At 36.5% G+C, this 25,107-nt stretch overlaps 1 protein-coding gene across 1 annotated transcript in view; it reads left to right on the top strand.

Annotated features, from left to right (window-relative positions):
• The window catches only part of PARK2 (parkin RBR E3 ubiquitin protein ligase), a 659,837-nt gene that overhangs the window by 217,218 nt on the left and 417,512 nt on the right, over window positions 1–25,107 (top strand). Inside the window, exon 5 of the mRNA XM_009290119.1 lies at window positions 9,997–10,080. Within this exon, the coding sequence (XP_009288394.1) occupies window positions 9,997–10,080 (84 nt within the window). The remainder of the gene's footprint in view (window positions 1–9,996; window positions 10,081–25,107) is intronic.

Raw genomic sequence — 25,107 nt, 5'->3', positions numbered from 1 at the left:
CAGTCCCGTAACCATTTGTTGACTCGCCAGATTTGACTGGCCCTTTCAAACCCCTTCCCTTTGACCGGCAGGATTGATGAAAAAACTACCTGCGCTCCCGAGTCCCTTACTGCCGCTCCCAGGGCTCTGATGCGAGCCCCCGGTAAGCAGCACACCATCTGTAGAGATAGAAAAAGCAGTATTTTGGGTAGACTTTGAAAATGGTCTTTCCACTTTCTGATTTCATCCAGAAGCCCTTAAAACATGGATGAATATTTTTAATGTAGAGAGTTGTAGCTCAAACCACTGTGTGTGTTCTCGCTCCTGTTGGGGTGTGCTCGGCTCAGCCCAGAAGAGGGGTGCGTCTTTGAGGCTTTGATTTCTCCTGTCTGAGCTCCTTGGGCTCTCAGTGATCTGCCTGCTTCCCTTTCCACTTTCTGATTTCATCCAGAAGCCCTTAAAACATGGATGAATATTTTTAATGTAGAGAGTTGTAGCTCAAACCACTGTGTGTGTTCTCGCTCCTGTTGGGGTGTGCTCGGCTCAGCCCAGAAGAGGGGTGCGTCTTTGAGGCTTTGATTTCTCCTGTCTGAGCTCCTTGGGCTCTCAGTGATCTGCCTGCTTCCCTTCAGGAAGACCCCTGAAAAGTCACCACAGCTGTAACAGCAACTAGCCAGAGATTTTTTTTTTTTTTTTTTTTTTCATTTTGCTCCTGGATATGCTGACCTCAGTGGGATTTGCTGATGTTAACACTTGTAATGGTGGATCTTTTTTTTGAATGCTATAATTTCAGTGGACACAATAGATACATGGCATGTTTAGAGAATTACAGGTATTTTCTCCAGTTCTGTTTTCTTCTTTCAGTCTTGAAAAAGCATTTAATGCTATCCAGACAAAGAGTGATATATCTTGCATTTATAGATTAGAAATCATTAGTCTGACAGTTTATTTGAATGGCATTTGGTTGTTTGTTTTAGAAGACTCTACATCTGCATTTTCTTTCATAGTTATCTCTCTCTCTTTCAGGACTGATGTTTAACTACATTCCTCTCAGGCAGTCAAGCAACAGCAGGACTTCTTCAGTTCAATTTCTCAGCTGCAGTTGTTGTATTTGAATTCTTTTTATTCTCTTTTTGCCCCTTTTTGGTAGGGAGGGCCCACAAAAATAACTGTCAAAAAGGACTTTATGATCAATATTTTGCTCATGTTATATAAAAATTGTTTGTGTTGGCAACACAGTGCACATTGTAAAATATTATTGTTGAAGAGGTGACTCTGGAGACTTATACAAAGACACCCAAGATAAGCCTTCATTATTTAGTTGAGATCAGTGGGATTACTCTTGCAAATCCATGTCCTATAATACAATATGAAAGAAAAGAAAGACCAGAAATTATTAAAAATATCTTATAACAGGTTTTCTCTTGTTTTCTTTTTTTTTAAACAAAGAAGCCTGTGATAAGAAAGAAAAAGTAATGATCAATAAAATAACATGATGGAAACTATTTTTACTATACTTAACCTGCGTTTTCAGTCAGAGCTGCAATTCTCTGATATTTGATTTGAAATAGCTAGCATGCAGGAAGTCTTCCTAATTGCACAACTGTGAGCTGTTCAGCAAATTGTCAGCTACTTCATTTTGGAAGAGTTATAACTATTGACATAAAACTGTCAATTTACTAATTAGGCTGGGCACTCTGAAAGGAAAACTTCATGTCTCGGATACCACTATAAATCAAACCAGTAGGCTCAATTCCGCAAAGACTTAAAACGTGATTAACTCTACTTTGGTGTTATTTCTTATATGAAGAAAGTTATCCATGTGCTTTATTGATTGCTCTAATGACCAAAGTCAATAATAACTGAAAGATTTCTTCCGATGGATTCTTTAATGTGCTGTGTAGACTAAGCAGTTAACTTCAGTCCTCCCATTTCTATTCCACAAACCCCTTTAAAACTAGCCCCAAGACTAATTTAGTAGACTTCTCTATATTGGGCTCCCTGATGTATGGGAGATTCCATGTCAAAGGCAGTCCGTGGTAAATTGGTTAGTTTTACCTGCAGTGAAGGGTGCAGTAGGAAATGCTCTCACCGCTACTTTGGTATGACATGTGAAGTCACGTCATTCACAGTAGCATTTATTAAAATGTGGGGTGTGGGAGAGAAGAACTCCACTGTGTTATTAAATAAATTATGGGTTGCCCCTTACATCCATGTATCCTAACACCTGTGTCCTAGTCAGTTGGTATCAGTTTTGGCAGAAATGTCGAAAAAATAAATAGTTACTCTCTCACTGCTAGAAGTGGCCTTTGCAGGTCTGTGTAAACTGTGGGTAAGCTTTAATTACCTCTGCAATAAGCTTTGTGGCTAAGCAGAGGATTTTGGTCATAAAGGTTGCCCAGTTTTTACCTCCAATAGATTATCTAATGTAAAAAACTTTCAAGTATTGTAATTAGAATATCTGTAAAAGGCTAGCAAGCACTTTCTGATAAATCGGTAGTAATCTCTTTATAAACTTTATTTTTACTCCTCTCTCTGGTGGTGGATGCTGTTAGGCTGTGCTTTGGAAATTTGGAGAAATGCATTTTGTGTTAAACTGGGTACTGCTGTTCATAGTTTTACTTATGAACAAGATAATAATGTATTTATGACATCTGAGCGTTCAGTAGAAATCTAGCAAGTGTCTTATTTAATAAACATAGTCTAGTTGTATTCGTAATTGTCAAGGTAAAGAATGCTGAAATAAATATGGAGCTTTACATGAATGTTATGATTCAAATAGATTTATTTCTTCAGAATTGGAATGAGATCTCCAATCTTTTTGCTACTAGAAACATGCCATACAAATCTTCTGCTGAGTCTAATTGAGTACTGCTCGCATAACAGCTCGATTTCCCCCCCCCCCAGTAAGTGCTTCAAAAGATGATCAGATTGCTCTCCTAAATTAAGCCTGTTAAGGACTTACAAAACCTGGATCGGTGTATCTAGAAGTCTTAATTTTTTTCCCCCCCCCCCCCCCGCCCTTAGTAAGTGCTTCAAAAGATGATCAGATTGGTCTCCTAAATTAAGCCTGTTAAGGACTTACAAAACCTGGATCGGTGTATCTAGAAGTCTTAATTTTTCAACTCCATTACTGCACTAATAAAATAGGATGAAAGCTTTGATTTGAATGTGTTATATCCATACTATGCTCAGAAGAAATAATCTAGCATTCAGCAATGCCACCCTAATGACAAGTGTGGAATGTGAAGAGCAAATCATGTTCTGGGCTGAGAAAAAGTATGAATGCACTGGCTTACCAATAGTAACATCAGGCTTAATCAATACCAGTTTGCCTATCCAACAAAAAACCCTGTTCTTTCTTCCGTTCACAGACTCTAGACTTTGCCCAGTTCCTTGGAGATTTATCGCCTGCTGACCCTTCTCCAGCCTTACCCATCAGTTCTGAGACACTTTTGAGCCTCCAGGATCTGACTATGTGTAGTCATCTTGCAAGTCACTTGCTCTGAAATATTATAGAGGTAGCATAATAAGAATAAAAGTCTTGGAAGGTGCTAGATTTTAGAGAAGCAGACAAGCTTTAGTCAGGTGGTGCTGAGGGAAGCAGCTCTGATTAATTAGTAAAAATGTCTCTGCTGTTTTAGGAAAATGTATGTTCCCTTATGAAATTATCTTTCCAGGCTGAAGTGCTTGTATTATGAAAGCGAGCTCAAACTTGCATTGAGAAGAGTAGAAGAAAACAACAGCAAAAAGATTGTATCATCTCTGCTAAGATGGGTTAGGTTTGTGACAGTAGGTGGGATCCATTGCTGTTCATGTAATATTCATCACCTGTGTTAAGCTGTGTTTGCATATGTATGTTTACCATCGGAATACATCTTGGTTCCTACTATGTCTGGGGGACAGAGTTGTCCGTGTGTACTGGCACTGGAAGCAGTGAATTGTGGTGGCTTGGTGTGGATACCCCTGTTACAGAATGGCAAAAAGGAAATAAGTTTTTACTAAGTAATCCTACCATTTTGGGGAGGCTTTTTTGTCTTACTGCCTCAAGATACTTAAATCATGCTGAGAGGTCACCATACAATGGTTAGCTCTTCAAATACTCTCATGTAGACAGGTCAATAGCCATCATTTTGCAGAGGAGTCTTGAGTGGTCGCGTGGTTTGCATTAGATTTAGCACTCTTTCAGTGGCTTGTGTGCTGATTTTTTTTTTTTTTTTTTTTTTGAAAAACCCTCTCAAGTACCTGAAATTATTTCTTACATTATTTTAAAAATCCTTCTGCATTTAATACTTGTCCCTTGGTTGGGTCATTTGCTCAACATTTTAATGATTTATGTTTCTCATGTAGATATTAGCAGGTACAAAGATGTGTTTTAATGATATTCTGCTGCATATTGTTCACTGGGGGAGAATATAAAGCAGGGAAAATACAAAGCTTTGAATACATGGATAGTTTCCAGCCTTTTAAATGATTCAAAGTCTTTGATGAATCACTGGTTTCTACTACTGACCTCTGCTTCTGACCTTTCCCTGACTTCACAGGTCAACAGTTCTGTGAGCAACTGCATTTTGAATAATTTGTCATCTGAGATCTCTAGATACTAGATATATATTTTTTTTTTAAGTGGTCATTGACCAAAATTCAGTTGTGGTTCTACAATACAAAATCAGATCTTGGCTACTGGATGGAAAGCACACTGAGAGTAGAGGGTACTGCCCACCGTACTGGGCACCAGTACAATATACTGGTAGAATGTACACAGGTTTCCAGTACTTCCCTCATACAGTAAAAAACCCCCTCAATTCTCCCTGTTCTTCATATGCTGCATAGGAGCTTCAGTTCAAATTTAATATGCCGTCTGCCAACTTTTTTCCTGTGTTCCCTCTCAAAAAGGGAAGGAACAATTGCCATACACCCAAAGCATAAAAATTTCCATACCTGGTTATTTGGGAAATACTCAACTGTGTTTGACATGACCTTTTCTATTCAGTGATATACTGGTGTTCTTTCTATTTCTTTATTTTTCCCATTTTTACACTGGAAAAGTCTTCTCTGATACATCCGTTTTAATGCATAGCTTTCTCTGTAAGCCATTTGGCTGTGTACAAGAGGGGTAGTTGCTTTAATCTCACAATCAGAAGGCTTTGTTCTTCTCACAGTGTGTTCTTGATTAATGCAAACTAATAATTACAAACACTACAGCCTTCAGTGTTACAACACCACAAGTGATTGGCTGGCCTGCAGTTTGATAGGCTTTTCTTGGACTCAAGAAAGAATGATACAAAAATTGTATTTCAAAGTGTTTATCTCACTAGAATTCCTAACTTTATTTTGACGCAATTGTAGAAATGACATTTAGTAGTGCTGTCACTAAAGAAACATTAACATTTTGAATACACACTGTTTTTTCAAGGACAAATGTCTTTTTTGCCCTTTTTTTTTGAAGGTGAAAAACTAAAATTCTCAAGCACACTAAATCTTTTAGAAGTGTATTACGTTATCATTAATAATAAAATATGACCCTGAAGAATGCCAAGCACAGATGTGGGAAAGGAGATTTTCCCCTTCGTACAAATTTGGAAAGTGAGGCATAGAATTTTTTAGGGGTGTTTTGGTTGGTTGGGGTTTATTTTTTGTTACTATTTTTCCCCCCGCTCCTCACTGCCAGACAGGCACAAACCCAAGATATTCTGCCAGTCCATCTTGGGCTTTTCCTGCTGGATTAATTTGTCCCTTAAGAACTTGATCTAACTCTTGCTAGAACAAAGAGAAAATGCTGTTGACTTAAAGCTGGGTCTGGTTAATGTTATCAAAAGAGCTAAATGCATCTGACTTTCTTATGGGTTTTATATGCCCATCATAAGAGTTAATGTAAAGAGGTGTTGGATTGGGTGGGGGTTTTATGAAGGAAAAAAATAGGAAGTTGTTAGCTACAGTGTGAGTGAACAGCTGAGTAGTTGCTGATAGTGTGGGACTGTGCTACTAGTTCCCTGTGTATATGCTTTTAACGTGCCATAAGTGGAAGATGACATTCTTATTTTAGAGAGCTGCTTCATGCAAAAAGTACTCTTGTGTGCATGAGAAATGTCGTGAGGAAATTATTGCAGAAAGTGAGAGCACTGTAAGTTCACACCATGCCATATAGCACACTCACTTTCCCTTGTAGATGAGACCTTAAAAAGTGACCACAAAATTCATACAATTGTTACTATTAATAAATAAAAAGATATTGCCATATTAAGCATATTTGGACCTGATCTAGTGCTAGCTGTAGTAGTTGAATTCTAACTAACAGTACTCGATATTGCATCAATTCCTTTCTGTTCTCATTTCTTTAAGGATGCTTTCTTGATTATATTTTTGCAAATCAGCTGCTCGTTTCTCAACTACTATAAGACTGTGGCATAATCAATATAGTGACACTGTTTCAAATCCATTTTAAATATGCACTTTCCTAGAATCTCACTCAACCTTATAAATGGTCCTATGCATGTTTTCTTTCTCACTTAAGAATTGCTGTGCCTTCTTACACTTCTGTGATTATGGACCTAGACCTGAAAACTACTGAATACTTGGGAAGTTTTCTCCTGAAATAACTTCAGTGAAGTTAAAGGATTAATTCCTCTAAAAAGTTTAGCTTGAAATATTTTCTTCTCATGAAATCGAGATAATTAGTACCAGAGTTGATAACATATACTTGTGGAACTGCTTCTACGAGACTGTTTTAAATTATCTTATTGTGTAGCAATCTTGTGACTCTATTTTTGTGTGTATACTAGCATAGCATCATTAACTCTGAGAGTCTCATTAATCATGCAGGGATGAAGTAACAGGAAGATTTACTGTTGATGTTATCAGGATCAGGAAAAAGTGATTGTGCTTGTGGTTTTGGGTGGGTTTTGTTGGGTGTGTTTGGGTTTTTTAGTTTTTTTAACCCACAAATTTTATAAAGCACACTTACTTCTTATTTCTCACCCTTTCTTTCTAGGATCCTCTTCCCAAGTGTAAATTATGTAAGGATTATCTAAAGATACACAAACCTACTGAATTCCTCTAAATTGGAAAAACAAACTTTATAATAAAAGTATACTAACAAATTTGAATATGAAGGAAGAGGTGTTAAATAAGACTAACAGGTTAACATTTCCTTGTCTCTAACAAGTCAGTGAGTTACACAATATCCTTATGGAGTGAAATTCTAGGCCTGAAAGGCAAAAAATATAAGACTCCCCTTAACAGCTGCTTGACCAGATGATGATAGCGAGTCTACCATGCTGGAGAAAATCAAAAGCTTGAAAGTGTAGGAAAAACAACTATAATGGGATATTTAAATTGCTTTCATGTAAATTAAGTAAGTATCATGTCAAACCATGATCCCAAGAGTAAACTTGTAGATGCTGTCAGGTTGTGTTATGGAAAAGTTGATCAAAGAACCTGTAAGAGAAGGTAATGCAGAGGACCTGGTTTATAATGTTAGTGACAAAGACCTGCTTTAACAATGACTGTAATATATTTACATTCAGCAACTTCCCAAAATCTGAGAAAGACACAATTATTGTGCTTAATTTTAAAAAAGAAAAGCTACATAAAAGTAAGGGTGCTTGCTGAGAAGCTAGAAGGGGCAGCTAAAAAGAGTTAAATCTTTGGAGAAGATGTGGAAATTACACTGGAATCAAAGATTGTGCACAGAAATTTAAGGAGGACTGAATGGAAGCTAGCATGACTGAATTGTGGGGGTGAAAAAAAAAAGGAAGGTTATTGGAATCAAGGATGCATCTTTCAGAAAACTGAGTAAAATGAGTAATGAGATAAATTAAAACAAACAAAAAAACCCCAGTAAACAAAAACAAACACATAATTCTGGCACCTTAAATATAAAAATGCAGTTAGGCAAGCAAAAAATAAGTTTATAACTTGCAAACAGCAGAAAAACTGTTACTGAGTCCTTTTAAAGTATAACAGGAGCAAAATGTGTACAAGTCCACTAGACGATTGCTATATAAAAGAAACACTTGGAGAGGATGAGGTATACAGCTGGTTCATCCTTGGGAACAAACAGTTGTGTTCAGTATGGAGGAACCTGGGAAGTACCTGCTAGAAGCCCCTCTGTGGACCTTAGGATGCACACTTCTTCACCAGCAGATGAAGTGGCAGATGGAATTCAATGTATGTTAATATTGAAGTGATGTGCACTGGGACAATAAATCCAAATTTTATATATACGTGATGGATTTTTGAGATAACTGTTACATTTGGGAATGAGATCTGGGAGCTATGATAGATAATTCCACCAAAATGCTGCCTTGGTGCTTAGTAACCATCAGCAAAGTAAATAACACTTTAATAATTATTTAGGAAAGAAATAAAGAACAAATTCAGAGACACCATCTTCCCATTCACTAGTCCAGCACGTCAGTAAGCCTTGTATGCTGTGTGATGTTTCTCATATTCTAAAAGATAGAGTAGAATTGCAAGAGCTACCAAGAGAGTAAAAAGTTGATCAAAAGTAAAGAACAGCATCTATATGAGGAATGGCAAGATAGATTACTTTTCTTCCTGGAAAGTAAACTACTGTGAGAGGTATGCTAGAGATCTGCACAATCTTTGGTGGCATGGGGGAGCATCGACTGAAACTTTCAACTACTGAGTTGAAAAAAATTAAAAGGAGGCAGTTCTTTACGCAACACCTGAAGGAGGCTCTGCTGTTCTTCCTGCAAAATCTCAAGAATGCCTCATACAGAAGTAGAAAGGAGGTGGATCTAGATGTGGTACTGGATTACTTTGTAATCCAACTATGATTTAAGTAGGCACTGATTTCACTAATGCAGCTAAACCTCTTGACTGACATAATTTCTGGGTAAAGTTTTCCTGTTATTCCTGAGTAGTGACACTATCCCAAACACTGAGTAATTCAAGTAGCGAATATTTTAATTATTGATACTTTCTTAGTTGTTTATTTCTACTATGTATATGGATATATGTAAGCTTCCTATCTATTTCTCAGATTAATTTTTATTGTCTACGAATTAAATACTAATTGGTGTGAGATTAATATTAAAAAAAGAAGACTTGCGCTAATGTCACTTCAATTTTTATGTTCTGGGAAATAATTTTTATAAATGTTCCTATATATGCCAAATATCTAAATACTCTTCTTTAATAGACCATCCTGTTAACCACACTATTTTGCAGTTGTGAAATATTAATAATGCTGATTTGTAATATTTAAATTTACTGTGTTTTGTAGTACACTCATAAATGAACTGTTTCTATTCAAAAAGTCATAGCAAAGTTTGCTAAGGATTTCCTATTAATTTTCTTCCTAGTTTTTTTTTTATTAACAATGACTGACAAATCTTACAGCTAATGTAAATGTCCAGGAATCTACTAACAATCCTCACTTCACACTTTCGTTACATTGTATTATAGTTAGGTAGAGGCTTTATCTGGTGACAAGAAGTCTAATTCATTTACAGTAAACATTATCAAAATTCACATTAGCAGCCCATGAAAGCAGAAAGAGATTTCAGTAAAGTTAGAGCCATTTAATACTTAATAAACAAAATAGAGAGAAGCTACTTAACCTAGTCTTTGTGTTCCACTCTAGTCTTTCTAACTGTGTATTCTATTTCCAACTGTGTTTTTTCCCTTTTTCCCCTTAGTCAGCTGCAGGCCAAGGTGTAAACAGTGTTGAACCAGAAGATGAGTCTTTGTAGCTTTTTAATTGCATTTAAGTCAATCCCTGCCTTAAGCTGAGAAAACGTACCTACTATTTGACTCCTGTTCGCAACACTGACCTTAGGATGGAGGGGCTGTATGTCCTGTCAGTGACTGAGTTTTATTGATGAATGTTGTCATATAATCTGCCTGGACTTTTTCAGCATAAACATGATAAAACTGTCTAGCTAAAGTCTAAAAGAAATGGGGGGAGGAAAAGAGGCAACAAAAGCAATTTTTATATGTTTACTTATTAAGTGGATTAAAGCTTTTATATGCTTTGGTTTTATTTTGAAGGGTCCATCTTGCTGGGACGATGTGCTGATTCCCAACAGAATAAGAGGTGTTTGCCAGTCCCAAAGGTGCAATGGAAACATAGCGGTAAGATTTTGTCATGTTTCTCCAAGTATTGTGGCACTTAAGAATAACTGTTTGTAGCAATTCTAACCATATTAGAATTGCAGAAATGAATATAAACTGACATGTATGGTACACTTCAAAAGAGCTGTTCAGCATCAGATAATATATCTGCGATGTTTAGCAAAAGGGAGGAACTTCATCAGTTGCTGCTTGGAATGAAGGAGGAAATCATTCTACGTCATCTCTCTCACTGAAGTAGAACTCTTAGATATTCAAGTATGCATAGTTAAATGCGGAATGTAATACTTAAACGTTTATGTCAATGCTTATTTGATAATTATTGTGTGTTTATCAGTGCTCTGAAAGCTTCAAATTTTTATGTCATCTTGCATATCAGATCTTTCATATCAGATTTTCAGGTTTTGTCCACAGAAGCAGATTCTTCACACTGATTACTTTACAATCTGTTCTCCCACATGCTCATCATTGTTGTATACTTTAAGTGTTTGTATACTTTAAGTGTTTCTCAAAGTGACATCAATGAAAAGCCTGAGTGAGAAGCAGCATAGACATCTCAAATTCTTAATGAAGATTTTTCAAAACATTATTTATGTATACTTATCTTTTCATGTGTTAGATATTGTTCAATACTATTTAATACTAAAGAGGTCTTAGAGGTACTTTGTTCTCAGGAAAAAGCTTAATTTTAGGTGTTTCTTCTGGACACAGCTTTTAAAGACAAACACAAAACTTTGTACATATGAAAGGATTCTATTCATCAAAGATTTGCAGATTGGGACAACATAAGCACCTTTTTTCGGAGGCACTCACCTGCTCTGGTGCAGTCTTCTCTTTGTCTTCCCTAACAAGACAGTTGTGAAGTGGTGTGTGCATGCGGTTTCATAGGTGTCTCCTGCTTGGCCACAGATGGTGTCAGGAAATATTTTATCTAATTTTAGACACCAAATGGTTGTTTTAACAGCATGGGATTTATGACTGTCTCCATGCACAGCCAACAGAAACTGAGGTCTCACAGCTTTTGGGCTTCTGCTTCTCGGTGTGCTCCTTGTAGTAGTGGTTCAACCCTTCTCTTGAGAGTGGCAGGTATTAGACGGTCATGTGTTATTCTTTCAGCAGTACTGGGCTCTGTTAGGTGTGTAAAAGACAGCACCACTTTGCCTCTGGGCAGATTGGCTGTAGTCTGCCTGTTGTTACGCTTCAGGAACTACTCTAGTTGTAAGAAAGTTGACTGCCTGACTTCACTTTTGCTACCTGTTTGTTTGTCACTGTGCCACTACTGTTGCTGGGGAGAAGTCCTTCCTATTTTCCTTTCTTTAAAAATGACACAGGAAAATGAAAAAGACAGAACTTGCTTTTGACGAGGACAGGAGTCTGCTTGGCAGGTATCCAGCTTGAGCTCTTACATACACAAGCATGTGATCAAGATTCTCAGTCTTGTCACCTATTGGGACTCCCAGAACATATCTGACTGACCTGCAGCTACCAACTTACAGCTTTTGTTTCCAATCTGTCTGTGAAAAAGGTGCTGAAATAATGCCACTTTTGGCAATCCTGCTTCCTGAGCTACAAACCATTCCCTCATTGAATCTATTTATTTATTTATTTTTAAACAGCAGAAAATAGAGCAACATAACATCCTGTCTTTGTGGAGGAAAAAAAAAAGCACTGACCATAAACCTAAAATCTTAACTGGCTAATGCTGTGGCAAACAACCGATACCCAGTCAGCTAAGTCCCGTGACTCCAGCTGCTGTCAATGCCTCTGGCAAGCTGCATACTTAGCAGAGCCAAGGATCAATGTTATCTTTCAGTAAGGCATCACTGAACAAAAATCAGGAGACATCCTATTTTAGACAGACATGTTGCAAATGCAGCTTCAGACCGCCCGAACTATATGCATGAGGCTGTTATTGGAGAAATGTGCTGTTCCTTTATTTCTAATCTGAAACATTTTCCCTTTCTACCAGCTACAAACCACTCTAACCAACGGTGTTAAACTGAACCGGACTGGGATGCAAGAACAATCCTCCTTTTTATGATTTTGAACAAGAATTGCCAGCAATATCGATACAGTCAAGAAAAATTAAGTCACTAAAAAAATTAGTCAGATTCACTTATCTACCTATCCGGTAGGTAGCCCTGCACCAGATCTTGAATTAGTGACTTGTTGAGGTCCTCTTGTCCCTGAAAGGCATCTTTCTTGTGTTTTGGGGTGGGGTTTTTTTTCCAGCCTCAGTCACTGTGAAAACACATCTTTGCTTCCTGGGAAATCTTCCAGTCCAAAGGCTTAAATCACTGAGCCTTTTGTTTTGTGTCTTGCCCAGAGTCGGAAACAATAGAGAGCCTACAGATGTGCTTCCAGGGATTTGTCACTCTTTCTTGTTCTGGTAGAACAGTCTAACTGTCTGTACTGTGCTATTCCCAGAACTCTTCCTACCTGAAGTCATAGTGACTTGATGTCATCCATTTGTTCCTAAATCCCATATGTACTACAGATATAAAACCTCTTGCTGGTTCCTGAGGTGATCTGCAGCCAGATGGTTAAACCCCAGCAAAAAAGCGAAGGAAGACAGTAGCTAACTCACCTGGGCTAGACCACTTGCATCCTTTTGCCAATGTCTTCTCTATACTCTGCCTCATCAGGAGGCAGAATTAACTGTCTGCAGAAGTTAGGGACTCTTTCCATTACATGTGAAATGTACGTTACATGTTTTTTTGGGTTTGTTTGGGTTTTGTGTGGTTTTGTTGTGGTGGTTTTTTTTTTTGCTTTAAAATAGACCAAAGATCTTCAGCACAGGTTTTTGGCTTTTTAAATCAATTGTGAACTTCATGCCTATGTGACTTTCATGAATGTATCATATGTCCTTGGAAAAGAGGAAAAAATAACCTTAACTAATTCACAAGTTAAAACCTCTAAGCTTTTCTTGGCTGTCACAATCTTTGGGAGGTTACTTAATCATAAAATGTGACTCATTCATTTTTGCATTGTCATGACAAAGTTTGTGCAATTATATTTTGTCTGTCTTAAATAGCTCCACAGTGTACATGCTTCTTTACAGTGATGGGTAACGAAGAAGCTTTGAGACTGTTAGTTGTCAGCAACAAACTTCAAATACTGCTGTTTATGCAAAGAAAAAAAGATTCATGCATAATTTATCCCCAAGACAAAAATGTTTTGCTTAATTGTTTTTTGTTTGTTTCCACTTCTTATAAACACCAGTGTGTAACATACCTTCAAGAGGCAATGTGTTCTTTCCTGTAAAACTAATTTATATGTATTTTGATATAAAATTAGTCTCTTGCCAGAAATTAGACTTTAATTCTTTCTGTTGCAAATATGAAAATAGAGTAATCGACAATATTAGAAAGCAATATAAATCAAATTTTGATTTAGTTAAATAAAATTTATTAATTATTAACAAAAGATGTAATTAATATCTTAATGATAAATGCACTGTGATTCAGTATGTGTTCCAATGTGCTCACAAATATGAAGTGTATCTGATTAGTTTTTGTGGGTTTGTTCAACATAAACTAAACTGAATTTAAATTTTCATATGAACTGCTTTATGTGCTTTTTTTGTCATTCCAACTACTTTTGAGCTTGGAGTGAAAAAACAAAGTATTTTGTGATTTATAGTCCATAATTATGAGCAAAAGAAATGCAAGAGAAACAAATATAAAAGGTAAATGTTGCAACTGCAACATCTTAAAATATGACTGATTGCTGACTGGGAAATCGAAGAACTTGGAACACGGGATATCAGTCCCCTGTGCTGCCTGTGGGAACTTCCCACAGTTTCTCTTCAAGTTCATTTCAGTTATAGGCTGTTACCCCATAGCCTGGGGTAACAGGCTCTTGAAGTTGTGTGCTCAAACCAGAAATGCAAAAGCTTACAAACACAGGTGAAAATGGGGTCTAGACAGAGAATATGGATTTCGAAAAGGTAATGAGCAGTGTTTCTTTCAGAGAAAGAAAGTCTACCATTTCTTTAATGTTAGACTACTTCATGAAACAAAATGAATAGTCTAGTGTTTTGAGAAATAGTGAACAAAATACACAGAGTATCCAAAGCAGAGCTCAATGGGTTTTTTCATGTTAATTATAGTCTATCAGAAATAATACACGCACTTTGAACTTCTACAGCTCCAAAAGGATTAAGTTGGTGTGGACACTTACGCTACTGCAATTGTAGAACACTCGAATCACTTTTATAACAAACTTCAAGCGTATTAATTACAAAATGGAAAAGTTGACTTTAGCCGATTGACGCATTTTAAATGAGGTTCAGATTGGAGTCTTTCAAGCTGTTTCGCAAACCAGGGCCATTCACTAAATGAGGCGGAACCTTGTACTTTTGGTGGCTCTCTCAAAACACTTCCAGCCAGAAGCACTGTATGTAGCTGTGCAGTTTGGCACTTATTCTAGAGAAATGATTGAATGCACCAGCAATGCTCCAGGCTCTTGGTTTTCAGACGTATTTGTTTGCTTTTCTTTCTGAGTTTTTTCTTGTAAATCTCTGTATTCTTTGAAAAGGGCAACCCAAAAGCTATGGAAACAGCCGTGGTTCTCTGAAATTCCAGATGCTGCTCTCACACGAGCATAATTTATTTACAGCTTGAATAGCTTGAACTGATTTTTTTTTTTGTCACTTAGCTTCTTGAATAGCTTGAACTGATTTTTTTTTTTTTTGTTACTTAGCTAGATAGCCAAAGGTTGCTTTGTTCAATGCAGAGCAGCACCATAGTTCAGGTTTCACAGACCCATAAAAGTGTATGAAGGCTTTACTGATAAGTAAGAGTTGAGGTTAATCAGTAAGTGATTTACAAACTGCTCTTTATATCATGAAGAAATCTCATCTGTACCTCTGAGGTCCTTCTTGTGTTGTGTCTGAATGTTTTCAGAAAGCTTGTTGTAGACAGACGGAGATGAAATCTTCTTCTACAGATGAAGAACCATTTTTTTCCTCCTACAGGAATGTACTTCTAGTTTCAGTGTCACAAAATGGTGAAGAACGGAAGTACTGGTTTCTCATTATTGGCCTTTTTAAAATTATTATTACTTTTATTTATTTTTAAAAGAATAGGATTCATTAAAGGAGGAAACAGCTCTCCATTTTTGTCAGCCAGTGTATTCTTAGACTAGAAACCATTCCCAAACAGCTGCATAACCAAAGAGCAAAGATTACTGCCACGTTTAAAGAAAGGAGTCTTGTGAAGAAGTTCCTATTCTCCTTCCTTAAAAAGACAGAAATGAACTTACTCTTTTTACGAACCTAGTTCTCCTATTTACTGCAAAGGTGATCCAGTGGTGTATCTGAAGTAGTGATTCAAAGTTTTCCAGTATTTCTTTAATACTTGTAAGACTTTTAAATAATCTTAGAACTGCTTTGTATAATTACTTTGTCCAAATCAATGACTAAACTGTGATAGTGAGATCACAGTAAATTTTCTAAGAAGATAGAAAGAAAAAAAAGCTTTGCAAAATATGGTATCTGTGATGTAGAATTTATGCTAAGTGGAATGTACTGTGCCACAGAGTTAAAATTAAAGTGCTGCTTTCCTCAGAGCATTATAAATAATCAGTTCCAGTAACTTCGGGAAATGGACAGAAGCAAGCTATTTCTCAACCAATTGCAAATGTGAGTGAGTGCTATTGGAGCTATCTTGGGTTTGGGTTTTGTTTTCAGTGTAATGGTAATAATTGGAACATATGCTTTCTGCTGAATAAATACTTTGTGAGGTGAGTGAGTGCTATTGGAGCTATCTTGGGTTTGGGTTTTGTTTTCAGTGTAATGGTAATGAACATATGCTGTAATAATTGGAACATATGCTTGCTGCTGAATAAATACAGCTGTCACGTGTAGTTGAATAAAAATTATAGATACTGTACCTCAAATGAAATTTTAGCTGCTATCCTGTTGAGGGTCTGGTATGTATTCCTTTTTTTTTATTCTCTCCTTGGGACGGAGGTATTTCTGATTAAGATTTTGGTGGATTCAGGTTTGTCCTTACAAGCAATCTGAATACACTTGATACTAAACTGTTTATTCGGTCAGTAAATACCTTTCCTTATTCAAATCAAATATTACTGAAGTGTTCTTATTAAGCTCAAACTTCTGCAGTTCCCTAAAATACATACAGAACGTTTTGTGTTTATCATCCAATGAAGTGAATTTCTAATTGTGGAGAGGTGGACTTTTCTACTTCTGTGTATAAAAATGCTATTACATTTTCTTTCTCTTCATAGGCTTATGCTATTCAAAAGTCAAGAGCCACAGAAATAATACGGCTCTTTTCACAGGTAGGCAGAGACAGGACTGTAATACCACTGTAAACCACTGAAGTGGTGATTTCATAGGAATCGGCTCCACATCAGTCTCACGCTCAAGTGAACATGCATCAGTTTCTGAAAGACACTGCCGTGTCTCCAAAGCAAAATATAGGGCAAATTGCTTTGAACTTTAGAAAGCTGTGGAAAAAGTATTAATGTTCTGTATGTGTTCTTGAGATTCTCGCTTGATGTGCAGAAAGAGTTGCTGTAGACTTTAAAATCTCAGAAACAATAATGGAAGGGTTAAACAGGTTTATAGGTCAGATATGGTTTAAGCCATTGTGAATAAGGAAACATGAAAATTATTTTAATGGAAATATAAATGTAATTCTATCCCAGTGTGATATGTCTCGCTACTGTTGTCTTGAACTTCTTAGTCCTGATGAAGACTGCATCAACTGTCCATCATCATGATAACTGAATAGCAGTTTTATATCTTCTCCAGTCTCCAAAACGTTAGGTTTCAGCAAAGCCACAGGACTTCTGTGAACATATAGAAGCATCTCTAAGTACTGGCTTTCCTTAAATATCAGTATACCCTTCTAGTCAAGCTCTATAGCAATCTCCTGTGTTCAGAGCAAAGACTTATTTTCCAGTTTGGTCACTTACCTATTTTAACTCCTTTTTTTTTTTTTTTAAATGATTGGTATATGGTCGTTATAGTGGAATATGACTGTTGGAAACCATGTATACAGTAGCATCACTGTTCCAGTGTGTGTTTGAGACAGAGTTTGCAATAAGCAGCATGTTATGTTTTTTCGTTATGTAACTTCTCTTGTAATTTTTCCACACTCCTCCTGTGTGATTTGAATCTTGCAATTTTATTATATTGAGATTTTTGAAGACATGACATGAATATTTGTCCTTCTCCTGCATGTTTACTGTCATTAGGTTTAGCACTGAGGGCAGCAATATTATGTAATCTTTTCATAGCTGGTCTGTTCCACAGGGAGTCTGTGCTCATCTGGAATAGGCTGGACTAGGAAATCAAGGGAATAGTGTTCAGCTTGGATGCTTTAAAATGCAGCTTACTAAATGCTTTTTCTTTCAGGCATCCAAAGCTATTCTTCTCAAATTTCACTGTTCATATGAAACATGCTTCATTTTTTCATCTCATTTTGCTTTGATCAGCTCTGACCTCTGTTTCAGCTGAGAACAGAAATAAATTCTGTAGCAGTTAGAGTATCAAGAGTGAAGTAGTAAATTTAATGATGTTATCAAAATATGAATATAGTAAACTAAAGAACTGTCATCTCATTATAGGAAGGCTCTGTTACATTGCTATATGATTTATTCATTGATCTTTGTTTACAGTGATGTGGTCGGTTATTTGTGAAGGGAACCATGTCTGTCTGTTCTTGGAGCCATTAGAATATTTTCAATGTCATAATATTGCTATGAGTAATTTTAAAAATTCTGAGATGTTTCTTAATACCAAGAAACCTCTTGACTTTATATTTCTTTTATTTCATTACTGTCCATGTTAGTTTGTCTTATGCGTTAGAGATTAGTCCAGATACTGCATGCTTTTAAAAAAAAAAAAAAAAAAAAATTTTTTGGAACAGGAGTGCTAATTAAAATTCTTGTAACACAACCTGGTATCTGTGAAGTGAGATTGTGACAGCTTCTTTATCCAGAATTGAGAAGAGAATTATTCAGATTTCATACAAGACAAGTTTCAGAGTATTTTTCATTTACCAGAAACTCTGAGGCCATTGCTTTTACTATTTAGGAACTGTTATATTCTTTTATGCCAAGTGATATGGCAAGTAAATCTAGTGCAAGTAAAAGGAATAAAGCATAAATGCAAGTTAAGTAACAAGCAAACTAGACCATCATTGTAGTTTTACTCTATCTTTCCTATTTTGTGATATAAGAAGGGGCCAGAGCTAACAAATAAGCAATTTCAGAGAATTTTCTGATTTAAACTCTCTTCCCTTCAGAAACCTATCCATTCATTAAATTAAAAATTAAAATGTCTCTGTTTTAATCACTAAGTTAAGTTGTCCTATTAAACACATCTAATGCTTTGGCTTGATTTATGCTTCCATGGTGAAGCTGAGAATGAATTTGGGCATCCCCAGTCAGGTTTCTCTCGCATAACATAAGAAGCTTCTAAATTGTTTGTGAGGAGCATCTTTAAAAGTAGTTTAAGCTAAATTAGTTAAGCTGAACAATGGCCAAAGTCAATCCAAATTTTAAGTTTATAACTACAGTTAATGTACATATATTTCTTAAAACAACTAGAATAACTATACAGCAGACATAGTACCAACTTATTCATTAATTTTATATCATAAATCAATCCAGTCAGTTACTTGACCCTAATTTCCTCTTATTCATTAATTTTATATCATAAATCAAGTTACTTGACCCTAATTTCCCTAGAAAAACATAAAAATCCACATGCATGACTGAAACAATCAACACCTTGCAGTATATTAAGATAAATCTCATGGTGGTGTTAAATGTCATCTTTAAGATGTTTGCAAGCCTTCTAATCAATCACAATAGCATATGTATCATTCTCATATCACACTGTAATGATACAAATGCAAGCCTGTACACAATTGCTTTGAACTGCTCCATTTTTAAATTATGTGAACTATACAAGCAGTTTTTAGCATGCATCGGCTTTGACCCTCCAAAAACTTTCATAGACATGTTAGCGCTTGTTTTACCTTCTTTCCATATATTCCGATTTCTGTGTCTCTTTTTTTCTTTCCCCTTTATTTCCATGATGAACAGTTGTGTCCCAAAGCATAACTTGTTAGGGCAATCTGGTATGTGTGCTAGCATTTCAGGATCCTCTGTGGTCCCATGGAACTGTATGGGAATCCAGAACTCCTGAGATACAAAATATGAAGCTTTCAAAGACACTAAGGGAATCCTTTGCACCATAGAAACTTCAAATTATTTAATTGGCATGCATGGGTAGGAAATAAGTGATCCACAGATATAAAAGCAGAAGGAACATTCTGATCATTTCGCCTAACCTCCTGTGTAACACAAGTTGTGATCCTTTCCTGAAGTAGTAGACTTTTGAATGAGAACACATAATTCAGGAAAACATATGTCCTTGACTTAAAGCTAGTGGTGAATTAAACAAACAAACAAAAAACCCCCCTTATGCAGTTGGTTAATTAATTACCTTGCCTGTTTAAATGTGCTCTATTTCTAGTACAAATTTTCTGTCCAGCTTCAGCTTGTCTAGCTTCAGTTTCTGTGTACTGTCCTTTATTATCAAGAGTTCTCTTTCTTCATGTTGGTTTCCATAGACTAAAGTTCAGCTATACCTTATCCTTTCCTTGAATGTTCTGAGAGGTAAGTAATAAAACCTCATTTTCCAGTCCTTAATCATTTGCTCTATTACTGTTGCATTCTTACCAATTTTCAACATTTTTCATAAATTTCACGCATCAGAACTAGGCACATAGCAGTGATGCCATCAGTGCCAACTACAGGGATGATATAGTCTGCTTACTTATGTTGATATCCAGCAGTTTTATTAGACAATTTAACCATAATGCCGTTGTGTTCCAACTCAGCTGATCATCCACCAAAAACCTCAGTCATTTCAAATTGCTGCCTCACTGGCCAGAGTCCTTCCTCCCGCATGCATGGCCCTTACTTCTAAAGGTGTGACTTAATTTTTGGCTGTTTTAAAATGCATATTATGTGTTTGATCTGAGCTGAGTGAGCTGTTCATGTGGCTTTGTCAGTGACTTTTACTTTTTGTTATTTTCCACTCCCCCAGATCTTGTGCCATCTGAAAAATTTAAGAGTAATTACTTCATGTTTTCTTCCAGATCATTAACAAATGTTTTGAATAGCATAGAGCTAGGAGATGATCACTGCAAGACCACCCTGAAAAAGAGACATTTGATGATTCGCTATGAGAAATTAGGTCTTGGAACACATCAGTTAAATCCATCTAACATTGATCTCAGTGTTCTAGTTTCTTAATCAAAATGTCAGTGCCATATCAAATGCCACACACAAATCTGGGTAAGTTGCAACATCGCTATTACGTTGTTCCACTAAATTTGTAATCTCATAAAAATGTCAGGTTAGTTTGAAAGGGTATAGTTACCATAAATCCTTGTTGATTGACATTAATTACACATCCTTCTTTTATTAATCAAGTACCATATTAGCTATTTATTCAATCCAGGGCTAGTGTCAGGCTTACGTGCCTATAACTACCTAGATTAGCTCATATAAAGCTGCCCTAAACTATGGCATGATGTGGTTCTGTTCCTGTAAAGTGCTCTATTTTAAATCATCTCTGAATGCGGGTGGTTTTGTTTTGCCACCAGTGCACTTTCTAAGGAGGAACAGAGTGGGGGAACAGCACTGAAAACAGCACCTATAGGACTTTGGAATAACCTACAAAGGTGCTGTCATTATATTATGGTAATTTTTTCTAGGCCTTTAAATTAATGTCCTTAATAGCAATTACAGATTAAAAATGCTTACTTCAACCACTTAATTAGTGAAGAAAGAAACAAGGCAATTGACTTTTCTTAGTATTTGAAGATCTTTAATGTGTTTTGGAGTTCTTTGCATTGTAGTTACAAATTATTTCAACTCTACATGTCCTCTCAGTTACCTCTTCAGAAAACTATAATTAGATTTTTTTTTTACAGATATTCTCAAATTAACCTCATTCTGGAGTAGATCAATTTTTCCTTTATAAAGAAATTATTTTATTCCACTTCTTAGTGCAGAAAAATCAATGATAGGTAAAAACTGAATTATAAAATAGAATTAATGCTATACAAGGACAAAAAAGCTAAATTATTTGTCTTGGAAGGAAAAGTTAAAGCTTTTAAAATTAAGACCTATCCTCATTTAAAAAAAAAATTAAAAAGTGAATACTTATTCACTGTTTCCCAGCATAGAAATACAATATTTCTATAGTATATTGGACGCTTTTTATGGGCCACAAATGGTGTCTGTGTCAAAACCCACCACCAGCAAACATAACAAGTATAATTTAGAACAGTTGGTTATATAGTAAATGATTTTTTTCTTTTGACTGTTTCTTTAAGAAGCTTTTTTTAAACAATGCATTATTTTTGGCACCATAAAAATCCTAAAACTGAGATCAAGCCAGGTCTTTGGATCTGTTCTTCAGTTTTCTCATCTTGCCAACAGAGTAAAGAGTTGCTAATAGTTTTTGTGAGCTGGAATTATGTAGATGTTCTGGCAAACCCAGAGGAACTCATGCATTCGTACTGTGTTGAATGGTCTCGGGAAGCTTAGCTCATCTTGTGTGTATTGCTACCACCACTGTCTATTCACACGTGGGGAAATGTCACAATTTTGTAAAAGATCAAACAATATGCTGAAGATTATAATGCTTTCTTCAAACAAATCCTCTGCTCTTTGATGTTCTTAGTAAGTTGTTAACACTGCCACTGAAAGGAAAGAAAAAATCCTTTGTTGTTCATTATTTTTTTGCATCGCTGGTTCAGTTCCAGAAAACCGTATCTGAAAACATGAGCATTAAGCACGCTTTCAGGGAAATTTTTTTCAGTGTTTTAGTCTGTCTTACATGAACAATTACTGTGCATGATTGTGCTCAGCTACTAGGTTTTGCTGGTCCTTCAGAATTGCCTTTTAAAAATAAGCAGTTGTTTTGAACACAACTTCACATCTCCTTCAATGATAGAGTTCTTGAAAAATTCTTCAGATAGTGTAGATGCTTCATCATTTGATGAGGGAAATTTTTTTCAGTGTTTTAGTCTGTCTTACATGAACAATTACTGTGCATGATTGTGCTCAGCTACTAGGTTTTGCTGGTCCTTCAGAATTGCCTTTTAAAAATAAGCAGTTGTTTTGAACACAACTTCACATCTCCTTCAATGATAGAGTTCTTGAAAAATTCTTCAGATAGTGTAGATGCTTCATCATTTGATGAGAGTCAGTTTCAGGTGAGTTGAAGATTTGTCTTGTAACAGGAATGAGTGAGAGTTTTGGCAAGACTGATACCTTGGATAAACAAGTCAACAGCTTTTCTTCAAAGTTTGCGATGCCCCTGGATTCACTGAAAAAGCAGTTAATGTTTTATAAATGATCATTTTTATATCCTCCTTGAGACTGTCAGTATTAAGGGTCCAATGTTATGGAAAGTGAGCAGAGCACAGCTTGTGTTCATCTGACCAAACCCTAGATGATTCACAGCCCTGTAATCCCATTGACTATGCTGAAAGGTAGATAGCATTCACAAACCAAAACTGAATGTAAATGCACCTGTAATATTTTTGAGATTTTACTTTTAGAAATGTCTGAAAAACATGATGATGTACTGCAGCAAGAAACTCACTTTTTGTACCCATGCTGTGTTGGGTGCCATAAAGACTTAATATTGTATGATTATAACATCCCTGTTGGCCTGATACAATATTCTTTTCCAGTTACTGTGATGTTCAAAACAACTACAGGGAGATTCCTCTTTGCATGGTACATAATTAAACTGCAGAACTCTTTACCGTGATATACTACGGAAGTTACAATGGGTTCAAAAAGTGACAAACTAATGAAAGAAAAATCCATTGGGAACAATTAAATGTGAAGATACCCTTTCTGTTTTAGGAAGTCTGAGTCACAAATTGCTGGAGCTTGGGAACGTACCCTAGGCAAATACCTCTTTAGGTTTGTTCTGTGTAGTGTGTTTTTTTTAACACACATTCTAGGTATCTACTGTTAACTTCCTATTAGAGACAAGATATTGGGCTAGATGGACTGCTGTATGGTCTAGTGTGGCCATTCCTAAAATAACCAGATGTTACCAGAACAGATTTCTTAGAGAAGCCAGATACTATAAGACTGAGATATAAAGGATAAATATGACCAATGTATTTGTCACAATCTATATAAAGGCTCCATTTTTTAAGTTTACACTCTGTGTGTGTGTACATGTGTATGTATTTCTTGAGTCTTAGTTACTGCTAGCGTGAATACTAAAGGGAAGCGGATTCCAAATTCAGTATATCGTATTCTTATGCCAGGGAGGAAAGTGGAAAGGAGGTGTGCGACTCCCACTGGCATGTGTTACAGCCATAATATAGTCCCGAGCCTAGTAGTGAAAGCAGTGTTACAATTACTCTATTTATGTTGTATGTTGCTCCACAAGTCATTTCTGCATATTATTTGGAGGGGATTATACCCTTTGTGCATTTGATCTATTAGAGTTTTAAAAACTTACAGGCATTCAAGGACCTAAACAAATTGGGAAGCAGTAATTGAAACCTATGAATGAAATGCTATTATATTAAAACCAGAGAAATTCAAGAAGATACAGTAGAATCTGCTCCAAGCCCTAACATTGTGCTTACTCTGTCACTTGTTTCACAAATCCGACCCACGTTTATTTTTTTCAAATACAGCTTGCTTTATACATATTTTTGCATGCACTGTGGCAACGTGTCTAATGCGTTCAGGGATAGCTTTTTGTAATTCAGTGAGTTCCAGTAACACTTTCACTGAATCTTTTGTTGCTCACTGCACATGACATAAACAATATGCTACTGTCTGCAGCTGTTGCAAATTCATTACTGATGATTGAAACCTTGGATTTCCACTCAAGCATGCAACATGTTCTTGCAATCATCTATCAGCAATCAAACCAGATGAAGGTGATTTTGTTAGGGTACAGTATGGTTATATAGGAGTCTCTCCTCAAATGTCAGGCAGCATTTATATGGAAGAGCACAATTTCTTCATTCACATTTGGCAAGTACTGTTATTGAGTGTGTAATAACTGTGTCATTTTGCAGGCTGACATACTATGTGATATATTCTGTTAGATCTAGAAGCTGCTATAAAATGTACCTTGGCATAAAATCTGTTTCCCACCTATAGTGTCCATGCTCAATGTTCTGGTCTGAGATTCTAAAATGTGAAGGTATTAGGTTTTGATTAACAATTGTCTACTCTATTTTTGGTCTAGCTATTTCTAAGAGATCGTGCCTGTGACTGATCTGGGATCAGTTTGTAAACTCTTTAATTTGTGTCTTCTGCTTCTGTGCATGCAGCTTATGATATAAGCTCACTTTTACAAATCAGAACTAAATTGAAAATAAGCATGCACTGTTTATAGGATGTGGTGGGGTGAGAGAAGGTAATCCATGGCATCACCTGTGAGCTTCTCTCACCAGAGCCTGCAAGGTAGTTCATGTTGGAAATGCTGCTACAAATCACAGGCGCTCTCTCTCATGGTTTGTGCTAATGCGGTGGGTAGTTCTTGAATAACTGCTGTCAGAAATGCCTGGATTCTCATAGTCTTGTAGCTATACAGGGCCAGGCAAACATGGTTGTCTTCAGTATATGACATGTATTTCTAGCTCAGAAAAGTCAGGTATAAGCAAAACTTCTGTTGTCTTGAGTCTAGAAAGTTTAAATTATAGTAACAGATGTCTTTCTGATTCTGTTTTCTGCTTTAATGGCCCAGCTCAGGAAGATACTTGAAGTACATACTTAAAGGACTTGCAGAGGTGATCAGCTCCGGTGCAGGCACGTCCTGTGGCGGATGGCGGTGTACAGGGGGGTGTCCTGAGCCAGGGAACCCACAGGGGAGCACAGAGACCCGCCGGGAGCCAGCAGCTCTCACCAGGGCGGCTGAGGAGGCGTGGGCAGGGCCAGCAGTAACGGCTGCCACCCCCCCCCGCCCACAAAAGGAGACCCCCG

The sequence above is a fragment of the Aptenodytes forsteri genome, unplaced genomic scaffold, assembly GCF_000699145.1.
Source record: "Aptenodytes forsteri isolate BGI_AS27 unplaced genomic scaffold, ASM69914v1 Scaffold122, whole genome shotgun sequence".
Lineage (NCBI taxonomy): Eukaryota > Metazoa > Chordata > Aves > Sphenisciformes > Spheniscidae > Aptenodytes > Aptenodytes forsteri.
Note: the sequence above shows the minus strand (reverse complement) of the source record. Positions and strands in the feature narration are given on the sequence as shown.